This window comes from Pogona vitticeps, chromosome 5 (assembly GCF_051106095.1).
Source record: "Pogona vitticeps strain Pit_001003342236 chromosome 5, PviZW2.1, whole genome shotgun sequence".
In the NCBI taxonomy this organism is placed as follows: domain Eukaryota; kingdom Metazoa; phylum Chordata; class Lepidosauria; order Squamata; family Agamidae; genus Pogona; species Pogona vitticeps.
Window position 1 is genome coordinate 147,634,801 of NC_135787.1, and position 20,818 is coordinate 147,655,618.

The following is a 20,818-nucleotide window of genomic DNA, read 5'->3' on the forward strand; positions in this document are numbered from 1 at the left end:
CTGGCCTATAAGAAGCTGAGCAACTCTAATTCTCCAGTAGGAGATCAGCAAGGTGATAATCAAAATGGCATTGGTTGTATCTTCATAGTACTGGGCTGTATATACCTCATCTGGTCATGATCCTGGACCACTTCCTAGCATCCTTGACTCAGTCCAGTCCTTAGGAAAAATAGGACAGATAAGAAGCAAAGTAAGATCTCCAGTTGAAACATTCTTAGTGGTGTTTCTGTATCCAATGTTATAACCAAGGCTCAGTGACAACATGGCCTCTTATAACATCTGGCCTATGGAAGGCTATATAGAGTAATTTCTCTTGGACATGATTTCTCATCACTGTCCTAGAAGAGGACATTTTGTGTTTGGAAAACAAGGGTAATAGCAAATGAGGTCCTGCAGAAACAGTGGAACCACTGGCAATATTAAAACAAACATGACCACAGCACTTGGCCAGAATATTTTTTTCAGTACGGGTAACGAGAATTGAACAGTACCTCAGCCAAGATTTTTTGGAAACCCAAAGCATGCACTTAATCACTAAGAACATATAAGATTAATCTACAATAGACATTATAATGTGTGTTCTCTAGGTAACAGGTACTTAATGAGTGGTTTTACCATTTCTGCTCTTCCAGTGGGTTTCCAGTCCTGAGTGGGGATTCAAACCCTGTTTTCCAGAGTTCTAGTCTGATGTGCTTTATCCCCTATACCACTCTGGAAAATTATGGTAAAGGTGGTAAAAACATGTACAGTGGTGCCTCGCATAGTGACGATAATCCGTGCAGCAAAAATCGCTCCAAAGCAATTTCGTCGCTATGTGATTTTATTAAAAAGCCCATAGAAATAAAACCGGGAGACCTCAAAGGGGACTGACTTCCAGTTCAACGGGGCGGTGCACACGTCGGGCCGCGCTGCCCGACAGCAGCGGGCGGGGGGGGGGGGGGGACGCCTCTGCCGGCCGGATTCCCGCCGCGACCGTTAAAGGGCCGCCGAGCGAGGCTCGCGTCCGGCGGGCTTCCGGCTTTCAGGGCGCTGTTGGTGCCATGAGATGGCTGTGGCTTTTTCTGCAGGCCCTCGCCCTCGACGGCGCGCACGGAGTTAGAAGGCCGCGGGCGCGCGTCTATCCCAAAATTACGAACAGGACCTTCATAAATCAGTACCTCGACGCCCACAACAGACTCCGCTCCCAGGTTGACCCTCCCGCCTCGGACATGTTTTACGTGGTGCGTGTCGGGGGGGGGGAGAGAGGAATGGCCGTGAACGGGAAGGTAGCGTGGGCGAGGGGCTGGGTCAATGGAGGGAGGGGGGGATTCTCGTCGTCCCCCCCTCCCCGCTTCCTCCGTTTTCTTTTTCTGTCCGGAGTGAGAAAGAGCAGTGTACAGGCAAGGCAGCTCGCGAATACCGCCTTTTAAAAGGTAGATTACTCAGGAGGACAAAAGACTGCCGTTAGTTGGAATGGGGAAGATACTTCGGGCATCTTGAAATTGGCAGGACATACTTTGTCAATAACATAAGTAAGGGTAGCTTCTGACTGGAGCAGAGTCTCCAAATGCTGGGTTTGTGTCTCTCTTTCGTAAGCCACCCCGAATGCAAGAAGTAAATTTGTAAATGCAACTCTTAATATTGTCCCTAACTGGTATTCAGTGGTAGAGTGGTATATTTTGAAGTGCCTATGCTCAATATGACAGTCTCCATAGCCAGCCTCCACCATGACAAACAGAATTTAGAACTGCAGACAGATGGATTGATCCAACTCCATATCCATAAATGAGAGTCAGGTCTTTTATACACCTAACGATTCTTAATTTCTTGTTAATGAACACATACCCCCAATATTCTTCATTGCAACAAGGAGAATTTGCAGTATTGTTATTGGGAAAATCGATTTTTCTCCTATCTGTTTCAAACATTACAGCTAAGCTCAGAGAAGTAAATCTGTGTCATGTGACAGATAATGTCATAGATCTTACTGTTCTGTGAGTCCTAAGCTTTCTGTTGCAGAGTTTTGATCTTCTGGTAAAAAACCCTTTTTATTATGCAGTGGAAGTACAGAGATCCAAAGAGGAGAATAGCTACAAATTCCCCAGAGTCTATACCTTTCTCATTAGGTAAGGTAAAGGTAAAGGTTCCCCTTGACATTTAGTCCAGTCGTGTCCGACTCTAGGGAACGGTGCTCATCCCCATTTCCAAGCCATAGAGCCAGCGTTTGTCCGGAGACAGTTTCCGTGGTCATGTGGCCAGCACGACTAGACACGGAACACATTACCTTCCCACCGAGGTGGTGCCTGTTTATCTGCTCGCATTTCACATGCTTTCAAACTGCTAGGTTGGCAGGAGCTGGGACAAGCAACGGGAGTTCACTCCGTTGCATGCATTCGATCTTACAACTGCTGGTCTTCTGACCTAGCAACACAGAGGCTTGCAAATAAAATGTCCAACAGTTTCAACCCTGCCAGCCCTGGTGCTATTACACCACTGCTGATATTATTTAGCAGGCCTGAAACTATTTGAAAATATATCTATGGACTAGGAATATTTGAATTTTAAATTATATGAGAACTGAAAATTAGGAAGAGGTGTTTAATAAAAATGTGATTTAAGGAAGTGCATTATATCTTTATATTTTCAGACATGGGATATAGCTTTAGCTAGAACAGCTAGAGCATGGGGAAAGAGATGCATTTTTGAACATAACCCATTCAGGATGAAAAAAGGAGGTGGCCATCCTGAGTCTAAATTTCAGCCTCCAGGAGAAAACCTGTGGTTCGGAAGTGCACGTAGACGGCCATTTAATGCTACAGATGCTGTAAATAAATGGTACTCAGAGGTAGAATCCTACAGTTACCACAACAACTCATGTACACAACTATGCAGTCAATATAATCAGGTACCTTTTATTCTTCTGTTTTTAGATAATCTCAGTATTTGTGAACAAAACATCAAGAACCTGGATAATTTCAGATGACAATACTGGATTTATATAATACAATATTATAATGGTTCTAGAGTCCTTTTTGAACTAGTTTTCTGAGGCCAAGAACCCATAATTGTCTATTTGTAGGTAAATAAATAATATACATGGTTGAAATCTGGAAATCATTTTAAAATTTCGGAATGGGAGAAAACATCAGTTTCAGCTCTAAGGAGCAGTCTCAAAATTTGGAGGGGCTGATAAGATATTGGAAGGTTCTCAAAACAATTGCAGAAACTCTCTGAAAAAAGCTTGTGCTAAATCCTGGAGGGCACATTCATACCAGCAGAGTTCTTGGCATAAAAAGGAAGTGAAAATTGTCTTAGAATTGGTTGTACTTGTCTTGTTCCGCTGTTGCTCTGTTTGCATTTACCTTAGCAGAAGGCAGCACAGGAATGACATATGAAAAAAATCATCACATACAGCAGGCAAAGAACTCAGAGGTGAAATGGAGCAATAAATAGTGATTCCACATGGAATTCATTACGTATGCACCAGAATGTTCCTGAGATGTATCCCAAAAGCATGGTGGTATGAACACATGAGAACTATCCTGGGGCACTCTAGAAACTGTGCAGTGATTTGCCTTAAATTAAGTCCAAACGTAAAAACCTTGCATAGCTAAGCTGAGTTCTTTGTAGCCTTAGGCTTTTATTTTTTAAAACAATTATCCATTGCTTTGAAATCCTGGGTTAGATTTCTAGCATTTCCCTAGACAGTCTGAAATGTTTCAGGTATAAAAAATGAAGGGCCACGCTTTGTATACAAAAGGTTTTTAAGATTCCTCAAATGTTATGTTTTTAAAAATTGCTCACGTTCTCATCCTTATATAATTTTTATTGCCTGAGATCCAAAACTTACCATACAGATTCTCATATGGGTTCCTATTTGAGCAAGGCAATTGGTGCACAGAAACCCTGCTTAAAAATTAGGTAACTTCATTTGTATTCAGAAAGTAAACAATGAACATAATCAAATTCTTGAAATTCTTAAATTAACAGTCACACACCGGGTTTAAAAAACAAACTTTGAACTGTATAATGGATGGTGCCTTTTCTGACCTCATGAGAATTCCATTCTATTGATAGTTAAGGCTAGGGTTTAACACATTCAACTAGTACTGTATTTGTATTGCCTGAACCCACTGAGGATTTCAAATGACAGATCCCCCTACAAGCGTCCAACCCATGTATTTTCGGCCTGCCTTGGGTCCTTTCCGAGGGAAAGGCAGGGTAAAATATATATATAAAAACAGCAACATATGGCCATAGGAAATTACTACTGCTTTTGTTCACTAAATATCAGGAAGAGACATTTTTGTCCCAGCAAGCTACATTGGCTGGGACAAAAACCAAAACAAAACTAAAAACAGTGGCAAAATGTGATAGGTCTGTTGTGACATCTCCTCTGTGTTTTTGTATGTAAAGCAAACAAAGAAAAACCTGTATGTGGCCAGTGACTGAAACTTGGAGATACAGTACTTTACAGTTCCTGAGGTGACAGCGTTGTAGAATACTTACATTGTAAATCTAGGTCTGGGTAGATTATGTAACAAAATTTGACTCTTGGGATTAAAATGCCCCATCTTTTCCCACAAGGGATAATATTTTAATTTTGCTTATATATATAGTCATATATGGCATTCTAACATATAACCATTACTGCTGTTTGCTAAAATGTAGGATAAAGGGCCTTTGGCCGATAAAAATACAGGGAAGGAATATGAGGCTAATGTTAATCTTATAGTCAATATTAATAAAGTTTGTATCTTACTTGATTTAAATGTTTTAATTAAATTATACCTACCTTCTCAGGTTATTTGGGCTGCTACTTATAAGGTTGGATGTTCTGTTGTCTTCTGTAGCAAATTTGGCCGGCACAGAAATATTGAGTATTTTGTGTGCAATTATGGTCCACGGTAAGTTAATATGTATTGCTGTATATTTATGTTTACACTCTGTTTCATGTAGTGTATTCTGAAATGCAAGAGTTGTGTAATTTGTGCAATAATTTTAGATTTTGTAGATTATTTCACATTTAATGAATTATTTCAAAAGCATGTTTTATGTAGTCATTACTAATAACAGTGAATCATCTCTCCTAAAACAAGCTATGATAGGGAAGAATTCAAGAACATGAGAGAGCAAAAATCCATTCATAGCTTTAGTTCCCTCATATCTAGGTCTGAAATGTATAATGAGACACAGCTTGGAAAAGTTACTCTTTGGACTGCAGCTCAAGAATCCCCCACCAACATGGCCAGTTACTAATGCAGTGGTGGGCCTGTTAGCTTTAATGTGGAGTATAATAACTACAAGTCACATTTAGCAACCCTCTCTTCAACTATCACTCCTCAGACAACCTTCTGAAAGGGGTTAAGATGGGATGATAGTTTCCTACCAGTACAGAAGATATATGCTGAAAGGGTGACAGTTGTCTCTCTTGGGAATCCCATTTACACCTACTAAAAACTACATAGGGATATATTTACTGTCACTGGTCTTCCCATTGGTGGAAGCCCCAAAATAGGTTATGGATGGTTGAGACTGGTTGGATCGCCAATGTATCAGAGCATCAGGTATTTGTGGATAATTTAGGAGTACAGTAAATCACTTTGGATTGCTTTTTTATTAATTCTGTAGCTGTCACAGTTTATATTGAGTGCATGTAATAACACTGTTCAAACTCCATTGATTCCACTACATTATATCATTTTATGAGTTGATGCCTTAATGTATAGAAATAAGAATTAAATACATATAAACATGTACAGTGGTGCCTCGCATAGCGAGGTTATTCCGTTCCGGATTAACCTTCGCTATGTGAAAACTTCGTTAAACGGAAAGTAAAAAGCCATCGTTTAATGCGTTCCAAATCAGCTGAAAACTCACCGTTTAGCGAAGTTTCCTGGGTCCGGCAGCCATTTTTGCGCCCTTGGTAAGTGAGGGGAGGGCACGAAAACGCTGCGTGTGGCCATTTTGGGTGTCCAGCAGCCATTTTGGAACCACCGAACAGCTGGTCCGCGGCGTCGCAAAGCGAAGATCGGTAAGCGAAACGCTTACCGATCTTCACTATGCGAGTTTCGCCCATTGGGGCCGACGCGATGCCTCCACATTAGCGATCCCGGAAAAGGGATCGCTATGCGGATTCGTCGCTATATGAGGCGCTCGTTATGCGAGGCACCACTGTATTACATTTGTAACAGCTTCTATTTCTGTCTTCAACGTAACTTGTGAGTACCTTTTTACTTATTTCTTTATCTTTCTTTCTTTATTTTGAAAATTTTGTTCCTTAGTGGCAAGTACCCACTGAAACCATATAAAGCAGGACCATCATGTAGTGCATGCCCAGAAGGAGATACTTGTGAAAATAATCTTTGTAGTAAGTATAGAATTAAATGAAGCAATTATTCATGAAGAAAACAACAGCAACTATCATTTATATAAAAGTCTGCTTCTGTGCTCCATCAGTTTTAGTAAAACCTTCAAGTAAGTTTGAGTCAAGAACTAAGGGCAGGACTAGTTAAATATCATGTACAACATCTGAGAAATATTGATGGAAAGCATTATCATAATTCAATATGGGTATGGCTAAAACTGGTGACCCTTAAGAAAGAAACGGAAGGCTTGATTTTTGTTGCACAGGAACAAGCACTCCAAACCAGCATAATGAAAGCTAAGATCCAAAGAATTAGTGCTAACAGCAAATGTCGACTCTGCCAAGAAAAAGATGAAACTGTGCTGTACCTCATCTACAAGTGTCCAAAGACTGCACAAACAGATTACAAAGTTAGACATGATAGATTGGCAAAGTTAGTGCACTGATCATTATGCAAAATATATAACGTGCCAGCCTCCAAAAACCCGTGGGAACATCAAGTAGAGAAGGTGTCAGAAAATGAGGAAGTCAAGATCTTGTGGGATTTCTGGATACAAACTGATAGACACCTTGAACATAACACACCAGACATAGTAGTACTAGAACAAAGAAATGTCCAGATCATTGATATTGCAATTCTGGGGATACCAGAATTGAAAATAAAGAATTGGAAAAACTAACAAAATACAGAGACCTGGCAATCAAAACATCTCAACTATGGTTGAAACACACTTCACTGGTCCCTGTAGTCAATAGGGCTTTGGGAACAATATTAGGAAATTTCACACAGTATTATAAGCAGTTGCAGATTTCAGAAATCACACCATTAGAGCTACAAAAAACCAGCAATATTAGGAACAGCACACAACTATGCCAAATATTTAACAGATACTTAGGTTTTTGGTTAAAACTTGCATCTGTTATATAATACTAGTCAATATTTATATAAATTTGACTGTACCTGGTGTTTTTTAATAATAATAATCTTAGATAGTAATCAAGAATACCTCAGTAAGGATGCTCCTGGCCTTGATGGTCAACAAAATATACTTTATTCTTAAAGAACTGTCCTAAGTAGTTCATAGCTGCCCTTCTGAGTCCCAGCCTTCTTATGAGTTCTCGGTCACAATCTCCATTTGGACTGATGATTGAACCGAGGTCCCAAAAAGTTTATCAAGTTCTTCAACATTAAAGTTACATAGTTCTTTTATAATTATTTTGTCTTCTTAATGTGCGACTGTAATCCTGTATATTTCCAATATGATCAATAGTGCATTTTCCTTTTCTGAATATAGCTTGAACATCTGACATTTTTACTCCATACATGGTAGAAGTCTCACAATATGACAGTACGAAATATAGTATCACAGATTGTATCTTGCATTCTTTTTTAGTGTTTGTTGTTCATTGTCAATTCTTTAAAAGGAGTTTGTTTACTTACCAAAAAAAAATATTGCATCATACATTGATGGGAGTACATTTTGGAGGCTAGAATGTAAAGAAAGTGTTTTCATATCTTGTAGTGTTTTACCTGAAAATCTCTCGATGGATGGATGGATGGATGGATGGATGGATGGATGGATGGATGGATGGATGGATGGATGGATGGATGGATGGATGGATGGATGGATGGATGGATGGATGGATGGATGGATGGATGGATGGATAGATAGATAGATAGATAGATAGATAGATAGATAGATAGATAGATAGATAGATAGATAGATAATATATAATTTTTTTCCAGGAAATCCTGAACGGGAGAAAGAAAACAGTGCCCGTATGTATTATACTGTAATTCTATATCCTAAAATTATTTTAGAAACAAAATAATCTTCAGTAAAAATTATTTTAATTTGTTTTAATAGGGTCTGCCCGATGGTATCCACCTTGGGGACACTGGATTATATGTGATGACTCCTGTATTGCTGTTGCACTTTTAAGGCCATCATTAATGTTTATTGTATTTGCAGCTGTTTGCTATTTACAACGTTATCAATATTTAAGTTGGCAAGAATGAACTGTTTGAAATACCTATAGCACAAACGTTGACCAGTAGCTCATATTTACATGTATTTTAACATTAACATTTTCCTATTTTACTTATTTCTTATAATACATGCAACTTTGTAAAGGTATAAAAAGTCAGTTGTCCTATTTAGTGAGTTGGTAATATTTTTAAATCAAAGAAAAAACATTTAATATCATATTGGACAGGTTAAACACTACAGTACTAAGACTTTTCAAGGATCCTGTACCGTTAAATTACACAGCTCCACTTTTACAGGTTCAGTATTATTCATTCATTCATTCATTCATTCATTCATTCATTCATTTGATTTATATACCACCCACCTAGAATGTGTTTATATATAACATAAAAATAAACAGATAATATCCAAATTAATCGAAGTCCAAGATGGGGAAAAGGAAAAAGGAGGATGGGGGAGGATAGGATAGGCAACAGCTGTAGGGAAGGCCTGCCTGTATAGCCATGTGTTCAAGTTAGTCTTCAAGACCCTCAGCAAGGAAGCCAGGTGGCTCTCTACAGGTAAGTTGTTTCAGAGGGCCACCGCCGAGAAGGCCCAATTTCTAGTTTTTTCCCACTCACCCCCACTCATTTGTCCATTGAATGAGCCTTTTCAGACCGGGGGACGTGAAACCAACATGGAGGATATATCAGGGGTCTCCTACCAACTCTCTTCAGGCTGAAGAAGCTACTTGGATAAGTAGCGAAACGTTTCAGCCTAAGAAGAAAGAAGTTCAGTTGCCATGACTCAGCTTCCAGATGTAGTAGATAGAGTGTTGGATTAGGACTCAGTATACCCCGTTTCAAATTATTGGTCAGCCATGGGAATTCACTGGAGGTGGGATAGGGTAGAACTGCTGAAATAACTCCTTAAATATCCAACATACCTTGGAATCCTACTGCGTTTCCCCAAAAATAAGACAGGGCCTTATATTAATTTTTGCTCCAAAAACACATTAGGGCTTATTTTCAGGGGATGTTTAAATTTTTTCATGTACAACAATCTACGTTTATTCAAATACAGTCATGTCATCTTCTTCTGGTTGCTGCACAATGGTGGAGGGCAGAGTTTCACTTAACTAGGGTTTACTTTTGGGGTAGGGCTTATATTACAAGCATCGTGAAAAATCATACTAGGGGTTATTTTCAGGTTAGGGCTTATTTTTGGGGAAACAGTACTATGGTCACCATAAATCTGAATTGACTTGCCAGTATAAATAAATAATGATGCTGACTTGCCAGCACTTAGCACAAACTCTACTTAGAATAACAATCAAAGCTGTGTCCAGTTAAATCTCCCCACCCCTTACGAACAGAAAGATTTAGAGAAGCTATTTAATGGGCAGTTGACATGTTTGATCACTAATCCTTTAGCTGAGATAATCATGAAACAGTAGTATGGGCTAGATTTGTTTAAAATCTTTTTTAAAAACTAAAGCTGAAATGGGCTTTACAGATAGCTAAATCACAAAGTAAAACCACTTTTTAAATATTTCACATACTTCAGAAACGTTACTGGCGTCACTATAAGTTGAACTGAGTTGATAACACATAACAAACAACACAAAAGGGAAGCAAAGTGGCTGTTGTGTCATATAATGCTGAAGAAATTTTTAAAAACACAGCTTTCAACAGAATTGAAACAAACAAATAAATAAAGCAGAGTTCAGCCATCCAGATGGGAACTAGGATAGAAGCAACCCTGAAATTGAGCAGAAGGACAAGTATACACCATAACCCCTGTAATTGGCACGCATTGCAAAGCATTTGAGGTGACCAGAGACTGGAAACCACTGAAAATGACTAATGCAATAATAGTAGTCAATACGTTTTTAAAAAATCAAATGTGTTAATATTCATTATTATTTTGCGAAAGCACAATAGCCAAAATCCTGTTGCACAGCTACATCTGCATAATTCTAAGTTGCTTATGTGGTTGCAAAATTTGCTCCAAGGCAGAAGTCATATACTGCAAGCAGTTCTGCAGATGCAGTTGTTCAACTGGTAGCACACTCAATTGCATGATCAGTCATACAATATGGACTATGTGGGCAAACTTCCATAGGTGTAATTTTACTCTACATCAAGTGCAAAAGGATTTCAGCAGTCAGTTGTTTTAAAAAGCAAAAGATTAGCACAGCCATAAAACCTGCTAAGAATGTTGTTAGAAAAACCATAACGTATTTACATAAAAACAAGACGTTTTCTTACCAAGAACCAGTAAAAGAACGTAGAGCTGGTATATGGGGATGTATGTTGGTGTATGAGGCACAGGAATTTAAATCCCCATTGTACCTCCCAGGAGAAGAGCCAATCAAGATCTCCCAGAGAATGCATAGCTGGGGCGGCCCTTGCCTTGCCCCCTATATGACTGTGGACAAGCTGCACCATCTCAGAGTGCCATGAGAAGGAGGAACGAGAAAATCAACTAGGAGGGTTACCATAAGTCATAAACAAATTGCCAGTGTATTATTAATAATCACAGTAGCAAAGGAACTAAAACAGAGTTGTGGGTAGGAAATGAGGACATGAGCATTGTGGAGACCTTTGTTTAAATAAAAGATAGAGTAGCCCCCTCCCTACAGCAGGATTCAGCAGCACCCTCTTCTGCAAAAACTATAGTAGATAATGTAACAAATAAGGCAACAGAAAGAGAAGGAACCACAACTTTAAGGAAATATGTTGTAAACTGTCCAGAGTGGCCTTTGGCCAGATGGGTGGACTAAAAATGAAATGAAGAAGAAGAAACAATAATATAGCAGGAAATTTTCCTTTCAGCAAGCAAAGAACATGCTACTTTATAGAAGTATCATTCAATTCTTTCTCCTTTATTAAGCATTGCTGTGTAAGCAAAGGAAGATCAGTAGATACAACACCTCACAACTGGGAGGTCTATTTCTTAACTTCCTGAGAAAACAGCACTTATTTTTCCTTCGTGGCTGTGACGGATAGGTCAGTAACCACTCCTGTCCATCACAATGGAACCCTGATTTAACAACCAATATGTGAACAGAAGAGGCAGAACTAAGAAAATATAAGAAGAATGGAAGACAGATAAAGATCAGTTAGGGATATGAGTTAGAGTTAGGGACTTCAGTTAAGGATATTAGAAGCAGTTTAGGCAGTTAAGACCAGTCTTGTGTTAGAGAAGAATAGAGAGATAGAGAACAAGATAAGAAATGAATAAATACCTTGATTAACATGATTATACATAAGCAAATATAAATGTCATAAAAGCACAGTTTATTGAATGAATAAAATAAGACCATCCATGATTTACTTTATATGATTTACTTATAAACACTCAAATAAACATTGTTTTATGGAATAACACTGATAGAGTGAGGAATAAATCCTCTGGTGGCAGCAAAACGGGTTGAAAAGTAAATGCCATACCCGAAAGTGAAACTGGGTTGTGTGGAAGAACAAACAGGGGAACTGGGGGTGTGTGACAGTGGCCTTATTTCATTGGTTTCTAAGTAGACATGTTTGGGGTGAGACCAAATTTGGACTTTAAACGTATCATCTATTTCTTTCTGACAGCTAAGCAAATTTTTTCCAATGTTGTGTAAAATGTGGGAAATGTCTCTTTAAAAGAAAAATAAATGTTTGCAGAAAAAGCTTTGCAAGTGAGAAACTACTATCTTTTCATTCCAACAATAGTTTGCTTGTTTCTACTTCTACAAGTAGATCAGTAGATCTACTTGCAGAAGGCTCCAGCCGCTGGAGGGGCCTTGGACCTCAAACAGCGTAACTGGCTTTTGCCCACCACCTGGGATATTGCAAGACGGATTACTGCCTTGTAACTCACGAGGAGGAGGGGAAAGCCGGCTGCTTAGGAGCTTTCCCCTCTAGGACCTCCCTCTTCTTTTCGGGCAGCCAAGCTAGAAGGGTGCCAATAGAAGGTGTGTTGCTGTTCAGCATGTGGTTGAGGATTTCAGATCACTTGGAAGTGAACACCATTGCTGGAGAAGTTTGGACGCCACAGAAACGGGACAAGGAGTCTGCTCCTCAGATGTCGAAGGCACAACCTGCAGGGAAGGAGGGACAATGGCTCCCTCCTTGGGCTGAGTTTCCCTTTTCTTATTACTCTTCTGTTGTTTGGGGAATTCTTTAGTGGACCGGCTTAGCGTGGTTAGGGCTGTTTGCAATTTTACAGAAGTTCCACAGCTCCTACAGGAAAGCTGTGCCGCAGTTTGTGCGCGCCACAGCGCTTGTGCGCAGGAAAGGGGTTTTAAAGCAGATCAAATTGAAAGTTGGGGGAGCGTCCCTTCAGTTATCACTGCTTACTCTGCTGGTCCATCCCAACAGAGAGGGAGTTTCCCAAACCACCAATGGAGGGGCCGCCAACCCTCAGGACCTCCGTCTTGTCCGGGTTCAGTCTCAGCCCATTCTCCTGCATCCATTGCAGTACAGCCTCCAGACAGCACTGAAGGGACAGAACAGCATCCACTGAAGTAAGTGAAAAGGAGATGTAGAGCTGAGTATCACCCAGCAGCCTCACGTAGATATTAAACAGCTTTGGGGAGATAATCGAGCCCTGCGGAACCCCACAGTTGAGACTCCAAGGGGCTGAGACACTCTCCCCAAGCTGTACTCTCTGAGGGCGGTCTTCCAAGAAGGATCAGAGCCAGGCAAGTGCCAGCCTGCTGATTCCTAACTTGGAGAGCCTCCCCAGGAGGATACCATGATTGATGGTATCGAAGGCGGCTGATGTTGTTCCCCGCCAAACTCAGTTTCTTCCTAATGGGCCTAATAAGTATCTCCTTGAGGGCAAGGGGAACCTTGCCCTCCTGGAGAGACCCATTAATTATTGCTGTAGCCCATTCTGTTGTTATAGGCCTGGCTGCTTTGATTAGCCAGGCCGGGCAAGGGTCAAGAGAGGAGGTGGTGGCATGACAGTGGTCAAGCACCAGACCTACTGGAATATGCCACACTTTAATTATGCTGCCACCAACCATTCCCTATAAGGAGTCACACAGACCAGGAATGGATTTTACTAAACAAAAGAACAAGGTTTATTTAAATAACAAACAGGGTAAATAAAATGATCAGGTAAATAAGATACTGTAACGTGGCTTAGTCTCAATCATACATACAACAGTTTGGTTCACACAGAACACTTTAAAGTAAAGCACAGACCCTGAACCTATCAGTTCTGGCTACCTAGAAAGAAACCTGAACCTATCAGGTAGGTACTAACTGACACACAGTTGTACCCAGTCTGACACACAGACTCCAACTCCTCACTCTCCACACCAGCTCCAAATATATATACAGTACAGCTCCTCCCCCCTGATGTCCCGCCTTCCACTCCCCATAGGATGGAACTTTCCCTCCAAACCCATGACAGACAGGTACCATCAGTGCTGTATGTAACACCTCCCCTCTTTATAAGTTGTTTTGCAGGGGAAAAGCTAAAGTGCTTTTCTCCAAAAAAAACAACCAGGATCAAAACACAAAACAGTTATACAATAACACAATCCCATACTTACACTCTAGGTTAAACATATCAATTAGGCATTTAAACATTAACATTTACCATACATTAAGTTACCTTTATTAATACAAACCAAGACTGATCAATAAACAGGTACAATTAACTTTTGGTCACCAAAATATACATAGTCCATATTTCTTCGCCGTCTTCACTCTTCGGGTCTTCTTGACAAGGCGTCAGCAACACAGTTCATTGACCCTCTGACCACCTTTACTTCAAAGTCAAAGTCTTGCAGGTTTAAAGCCCACCTCATAAGTTTACTATTATGGGTTTTCATTGTCTTTAACCACTGCAGTGGTGAGTGGTCAGTGCACAGAACAAAATGTCTTCCCCAGATGTAAGGTTTGGCCTTCTGAATCGCGTATACTATGGCCAGGCACTCCTTTTCCACGGTTGCCAAATGTCTCTCACCTTTCTGGAGTTTCCTACTCAGGTAGGACACTGGATGCTGGTCACCATTTTCATCCTCCTGGCAAAGAACTGCTCCTACCCCGCTGTTAGACGCATCGGTGTAGATGATGAACTCCCGGTCGAAGTCTGGAGCACGCAGCACTGGATAATTGATGAGCGCCTCCTTCAACCTCTGGAACGCCTCCTCACAGTCGCTGGTCCACGGGATGCGGTCATCAGTCTTCTTCCGCGTCAGATCGGTCAGCGGAGCCGCTATCTCGCTAAACCTCGGGATGAACTTTCTGTAGTAGCCCACCAACCCAAGAAATGATTTGACTTTTTTCTTGGTATTGGGTCTGGGCCAATCACGAACGGCTTCTATCTTGGCCTCTAGGGGTTTGATCACTCTTCCCCCTACTATGTGACCCAAGTATTTTATTTCTGGGCTACCCAGCTGCAGTTTGTTCTCTTTGCCGGGCCTAAGCCAAAGCACTTCCTCCCCTGGGTTAAAGTGCCTCTCCCTGGTTTTCTGCTCATACCAGGTTTTCTTTCTGACCTTCTGAGCTTGCAGGTTTTCTGCTGCTAGCTCTAAGTTTCTCTTTAGGTCATTCATTAAAGAGTCTATATATGTCACAACATCTTGTGGGTCATCCTGGGTGATCTGCTCCCAATTTTGTTTGATTAAATCAAGTGGACCTCTTACTTTTCTCCCAAACAAAAGTTCAAACGGACTGAACCCGGTACTGACTTGTGGCACTGATCGATAAGCAAACAAAAGGGATTGCAGCTTCTGGTCCCAATTGTTTGGATTCTCTGCCAAGTAAGCCCTAATCATGCGCATCAGAGTCCCATTGAACTTCTCCGTTAACCCATTACTTTCGGGGTGATAGGCAGTGGTTTCCTTGTGTTTAATTCCACAGATTTGCCATAACCGTTTCATGAGCTTTGATGTAAACGATGTGCCCAAATCTGTGATTATTTCTGAGGCAAATCCCATCCTGGACATATACCCCACCAAGGCGTCTGCTACTGTGTTAGTTTCAATGTTAGTCAAGGGAATGGCTTCGGGGTACCTCGTGGCATGGTCCACAATGGTGAGAATGAACCGGTTCCCCCTCTTTGTGGCCTTGGGCAAAGGTCCCACAATATCCACTCCTATACACTTGAACGGGGTGTCAATCACAGGCAAAGGGCACAACTTCGCTTTGGTCCTGTCACGGTTATTCCCCTGCCTCTGACACACATCACATTGTTTACAGAACTCCTTGATCTGCTTCCCTATTTCAGGCCAGTAAAAATTCTGTGTGATTCTCTGCTGTGTTTTGTTCACCCCTAAGTGCGCAGCAAACATGTCAGAGTGCCCCCTTTGTAAGATCATGGGGCGATACTTTTCAGGTACCACTAGCTGACTTCTGATCCCATCTCCCCCTTTTGAGATATTCCTCAGGGTCTGTCTATATAAAATTCCCTTTTTCTCACGAAATCTCGCTGGGGTTTCAGGTGTTAGCGGGGTGTCTGTCACCTTTTCAAAACACTTTTGGAGAGTGGCGTCTGCCTTTTGCTCTTGGCCAAATTTGCTGTCTGTGGTTAAGGTTTCTACCACAGCTTCGGGACTACCCTCATCTGTTTCCGTCTCGGCCTCTTCAGTACCCCCCTGAACTGTCCCCGTGGTAGCTTGTGAACGTGTAATCACTAGCACCCGTTTCACATGTTCAGCCAGGTCATTTCCCACGAGCACGGCTGCTGGCAGAGTCGATGAAATCGCTAGCCGCCAAACTCCCCTCCAGCCTTGAAAGCTCACAGGTACCTCAGCTACTGGCAGTGAGATCACCTGCCCCTCAATCCCTGCCACCTTCAAGCTCTCATTTGGGATTATATACTCCCTAGGAATAATGTCTGGATGGCACAGGGTCACCTGGGAACAAGTATCCCTTAGCCCCCTATACTGATGGTCAAGTATTCCTACGTCCACCCCTGCGGTCTCAAACAATTGTGAATCTGTTCTCACTAGTAAGCAGCGCTTGACCTCCACAAGAGGACCATTTTCCCCAGCCTGATCAGCAGATGTAACTGTTCCAGATTGAGTAGCCATGGCAACAGGCTCCCTCAGTGGCAAGGAGCTTTGCTCTTTCTGGACACAGAACACAGCTTTTGGCTTGGTTCCACTCAAATCATGAGGCAAATTTCCCTTTAGCTGCTTTAATTTCTCACACTCTGAGATTAGATGGCCCTTTCCTTGACAGAAATAACATTTTCTGCTGTACTTGGAGTCTTTCTCATCTGGTTTTGGTTTTCCCTCCAAAATCTGAGGTCTTTGTGGTTTCATGTCTGAGGGCTTCCCTTCACCATGGGCCCCTCCCCCTTGCTGGTTTTTCCCTGGTCCCTGAGAGTACTTGCTGTAGGTTTCTTTGGGTTTACCTATCGATTTCCCCTCAGCACCTAAGGGCTTTCTTATTTGGTAAATAAAATCTGCGATCTCTGCCGCCTCTGTCACAGATTTCGGTTTCCTCTCCCTCACCTGGAACTTCAGTTCCCCATGCAGGACTGAATAAAACTGTTCCAGCGCTATCAGGTCTTTGAGCTGCTGGAAGGTTTCTGTCCCCTCCTGAGACAGCCATTTCTCTAGCAACCTCACCAGTTGGGCCCCCACTTGGGTAAAAGTCTGCTCTGGTTTCTTTGTGAGTGACCTGAATCTTTGCCTCAGCTGTTCAGCATTTATCCCATGTCTGGCAAACACCAGTTTTTTAAACTCAGCGAAGTCTTTCATCAGTTCCACTGGCATCTCCGCATAGACTTCTGCCAGGCTGCCACTGATTAAAGATCGCATAATGGTCATCTTCTCAGTTTCCCTTACTGAGAAGTCCACAAACGCTCTTTCCACGAGGGAAAAGAACACCTCAGGGCAATCTCCCTTGTTGTACACAGGGAATTTCTTCAGGTCAGTTTTAGACAATTGGCCCACCTCAGAATCTCTATTGTTATTATTATTCTGGTTCATCATTTCCAATTTTCTTAACTCAAACGCCATCCTTTCTTTTTCCAGAGCAATTTTCTCTCTCTCCCTCTCCATTTCAAATTGTCTTTGTTTCTCTCTTTCCCTTTCCTGTTTCTCTTCCTTTTCCCTTTCCAACGCCATTCTTTCTCTCTCTAATCTTTCCTCCATTTCCCTCACCCTCAGTTCATGCTGTTGGACTAGGAGCATTTTTCTGAGTTCTGGGTTCTGTTCTCCCGTGCTCTCATCCTGCACTGAGCCAAATTCCTCCTCAGAACCTTGGTCTACCTGTGGGTCTCTTACTTCCCCCATTTCTGCCATTTGGCTTCGAGTCAAGGGCATAATCCCCCCCCCCCAGAACAGGCTGCCTTCAAAAGTCAAGCCTGAAAATAAAGCGACGACTTTTTTCCTTTTGCCTCAGGAACAGCCTTCTATAGATTGCTGCTGTTCCTTCAGCACTAGCTTGCAACTGTTGCCAGGCAGAATCCACCCCCTCTGCTAGGCCTCTCAGCAGACAGGCTAGATCACTGTTACTTCACACAGCTTTGCCTCAGCTCTTTCCCGCCAAAACGGGTTGCCTCAGAGCTCCCTAATCTAGTCCCCAATCTGAGTTGACACGTTCTTCCACTAGCGTACCTCCCCGTGAGGTAAGCCTAGAAGATTACCTACGCGCTCTCAGATTGTCCCTGACTAGACCCCCCTTGCTCTGGGCACACTTGCCAAGGCTTTGCTGGACCACTGGACAACTGGACCAGTCGTATCCCACACGCTGGACACCAATCAATGTGACAACCCCAGACCTACTGGAATATGCCACACTTTAATTATGCTGCCACCAACCATTCCCTATAAGGAGTCACACAGACCAGGAATGGATTTTACTAAACAAAAGAACAAGGTTTATTTAAATAACAAACAGGGTAAATAAAATGATCAGGTAAATAAGATACTGTAACGTGGCTTAGTCTCAATCATACATACAACAGTTTGGTTCACACAGAACACTTTAAAGTAAAGCACAGACCCTGAACCTATCAGTTCTGGCTACCTAGAAAGAAACCTGAACCTATCAGGTAGGTACTAACTGACACACAGTTGTACCCAGTCTGACACACAGACTCCAACTCCTCACTCTCCACACCAGCTCCAAATATATATACAGTACAGCTCCTCCCCCCTGATGTCCCGCCTTCCACTCCCCATAGGATGGAACTTTCCCTCCAAACCCATGACAGACAGGTACCATCAGTGCTGTATGTAACAGATACCATGGTTGATGGTATCGAAGGCGGCTGATGTTGTTCCCCGCCAAACTCAGTTTCTTCCTAATGGGCCTAATAAGTATCTCCTTGAGGGCAAGGGGAACCTTGCCCTCCTGGAGAGACCCATTAATTATTGCTGTAGCCCATTCTGTTGTTATAGGCCTGGCTGCTTTGATTAGCCAGGCCGGGCAAGGGTCAAGAGAGGAGGTGGTGGCATGACAGTGGTCAAGCACTCTGTCCACCATATCTGACGTCACAGATGGTCTAAAGAGAGGGGTAGAGTGAGGGACAGTAGAGCCCCCATATCACCTCCCCTTTTGGAGCGTATATGTGAGCAGTGGAGGCATCTGTGCAGGGACGAGTATGAGAAAAAATTATTCAATGCCGTGTCCCTTATAGCAGTGATCCTCAACCTCGGGCCTCCAGATGTTCTTGGACTACAACTCCCAGAAGCCTTCACCACCCCTGCTGGCCAGAATTTCTGGGAGTTAAAGTCCAAGAACATCTGGAGGCCCAAGGTTGGGGACCACTGCCTTATAGCATTTTTCAGTGCGCTCAGGATTAGCGAGTTGGTAGCTGGGGGTAAATCAGACAAATCTAGGTGAGGTCTACAATGGCAGGATGTTAAAGTCAGGGATGGAAAGGTAGAACTTCTGATTCGGTGATCCAAGGGTGATCAATTGGGCAGGGGTAAACAGTATTGGGGCTATGCACCATTGAGAGCCTATGCCCAGTCAGAGCCACGAGGGTGTACTTAGAGCAGACAGGGCATGGCACAGGTTATTTTTTCCAGCACGCGATAAGTCCCCATTGACCAAATATCAGTTCTGGAAATTGACCGAATTAGCATTGCATAAGGTGGGCATTACGGGGGCAAGGTTTGGCATCCATTCATTTAGGACTGGAGTGGCATCCACTGCAGCAGCCATGAGTTACAGCACGGGGGCAATCAAGCACTTGGGCCGATGGTCCAGTTATAAAAGATACATAAGGACCCTACCTACTTGGTAGGCAGGGGCCTGACCTATGTTTTTACAGGTCTGGGGTCAGGAAGACGAAAACAGACAATGATCATTGACCATAGTTATGTCTACTAGGCTGAGTTCTATGCAGCTACATCCCCCTGGGGGACCAACCCGGGGCTTGGAGTCCAGGGCCACATTACATGGAAGGGGCTGTGTGACATGCAGTGGGTCCAGTTATGCAGAATGATGTCATTCAGTCAGTTCCCACCAGACCTGCTGGTGATACATCTGGGAGGCAATGATTTGCCGAGATTGCTAAGTAAGGCACTGATCCTGGATATTCTGCATGACCTTAAGTGGTTGATCCTGCGATGCATATCTTATGGTCCACAATTATTCCTCGGTTAGCCTGGTGAGGCTCTGAGAGGACTACTATTGTTAACAAGGCCCCGCAGGGCGTCAGCAGGGAAGTATGCAGAGGCGTCTGCAGCGGCATTGGGGCGGTGATAGGTCACCACAGGATCCAATTGTCGAAACCTGATTTGTTCAAGAGTGACGGCATTCCTCTTTCAGATACGGGTTTGGAGGTCTTCTTGCAAGACATTAGAGGGGACCTGCTTGCTGAGCTCAAAGGGCTCTGTAGCGGGCATGTGACTTAGCTAGGCTAGTCCCTATGCTGTGTCAGGTAGTGCAGAAACAACAGGTATTTCAGGTGGATCCCACTGTAATTTCAAGTAAGCTGACAGTGCATCTGACCTCCCAGCACTGCGGATCATGCGTTTACAGTGCCTGAGGCAGGAAGATGTACTGGGCCACTTCCGGACCAACAGCCCTCGATTAAAGGGGGGTTGAGCTCTGGGAGTGTTGATTAGCGGCTGGCCGGGTTCCTGCTATCCTTAAGATTGCTAGAACCTGGGGCTGGGGATTCGCCCTTTCATTAATCTCGTCGTTTCACTGTTTCTGCACTAAAGCAGCCCCCCTCCTTTTTGAAAAAAAGAATGCTTGAATTTTGGATATGATTCTATATTAATAAAGTGTGGCCCGTATTTAACCCATAACACTGTCTCGCTGTTTATTCCGGGGTTGGGAGGGCAAGTAGATATTTTGTGGCAAGAAAATCTCATTCAAATGAAGGGGGAGCTACGCAGCACCCACATTTCTTGGTGAATTGATAACAGCTTTTTATATGCCAGAAATAAAAGATAAATTTTATCCATTTGTTTTAAATACTGTAGCTGGCACTCTGTCTTTGTTTTGTTTGAGTACAAAGTTAAATTAAGTTTCTAAATTAAAGAAACTGTTTCCTGTACACTTGTTTCTCACCACAGTAGTTC

The 20,818-nt window shown here is 42.6% G+C and overlaps 1 protein-coding gene across 1 annotated transcript; it reads left to right on the top strand.

Moving 5' to 3' along the window:
- The first annotated feature begins 939 nt into the window (after positions 1–939).
- Positions 940–12,145, top strand: LOC144583347 (GLIPR1-like protein 1). Its single transcript, XM_078376928.1, has 6 exons — positions 940–1,220; positions 2,627–2,884; positions 4,783–4,886; positions 6,264–6,349; positions 8,094–8,126; positions 8,215–12,145. The coding sequence occupies exons 1-6, from the start codon at positions 1,041–1,043 to the stop codon at positions 8,364–8,366; spliced, it is 813 nt and encodes a 270-aa protein (XP_078233054.1). The 5' UTR covers positions 940–1,040; the 3' UTR covers positions 8,367–12,145.
- The last annotated feature ends 8,673 nt before the right edge of the window (positions 12,146–20,818 follow it).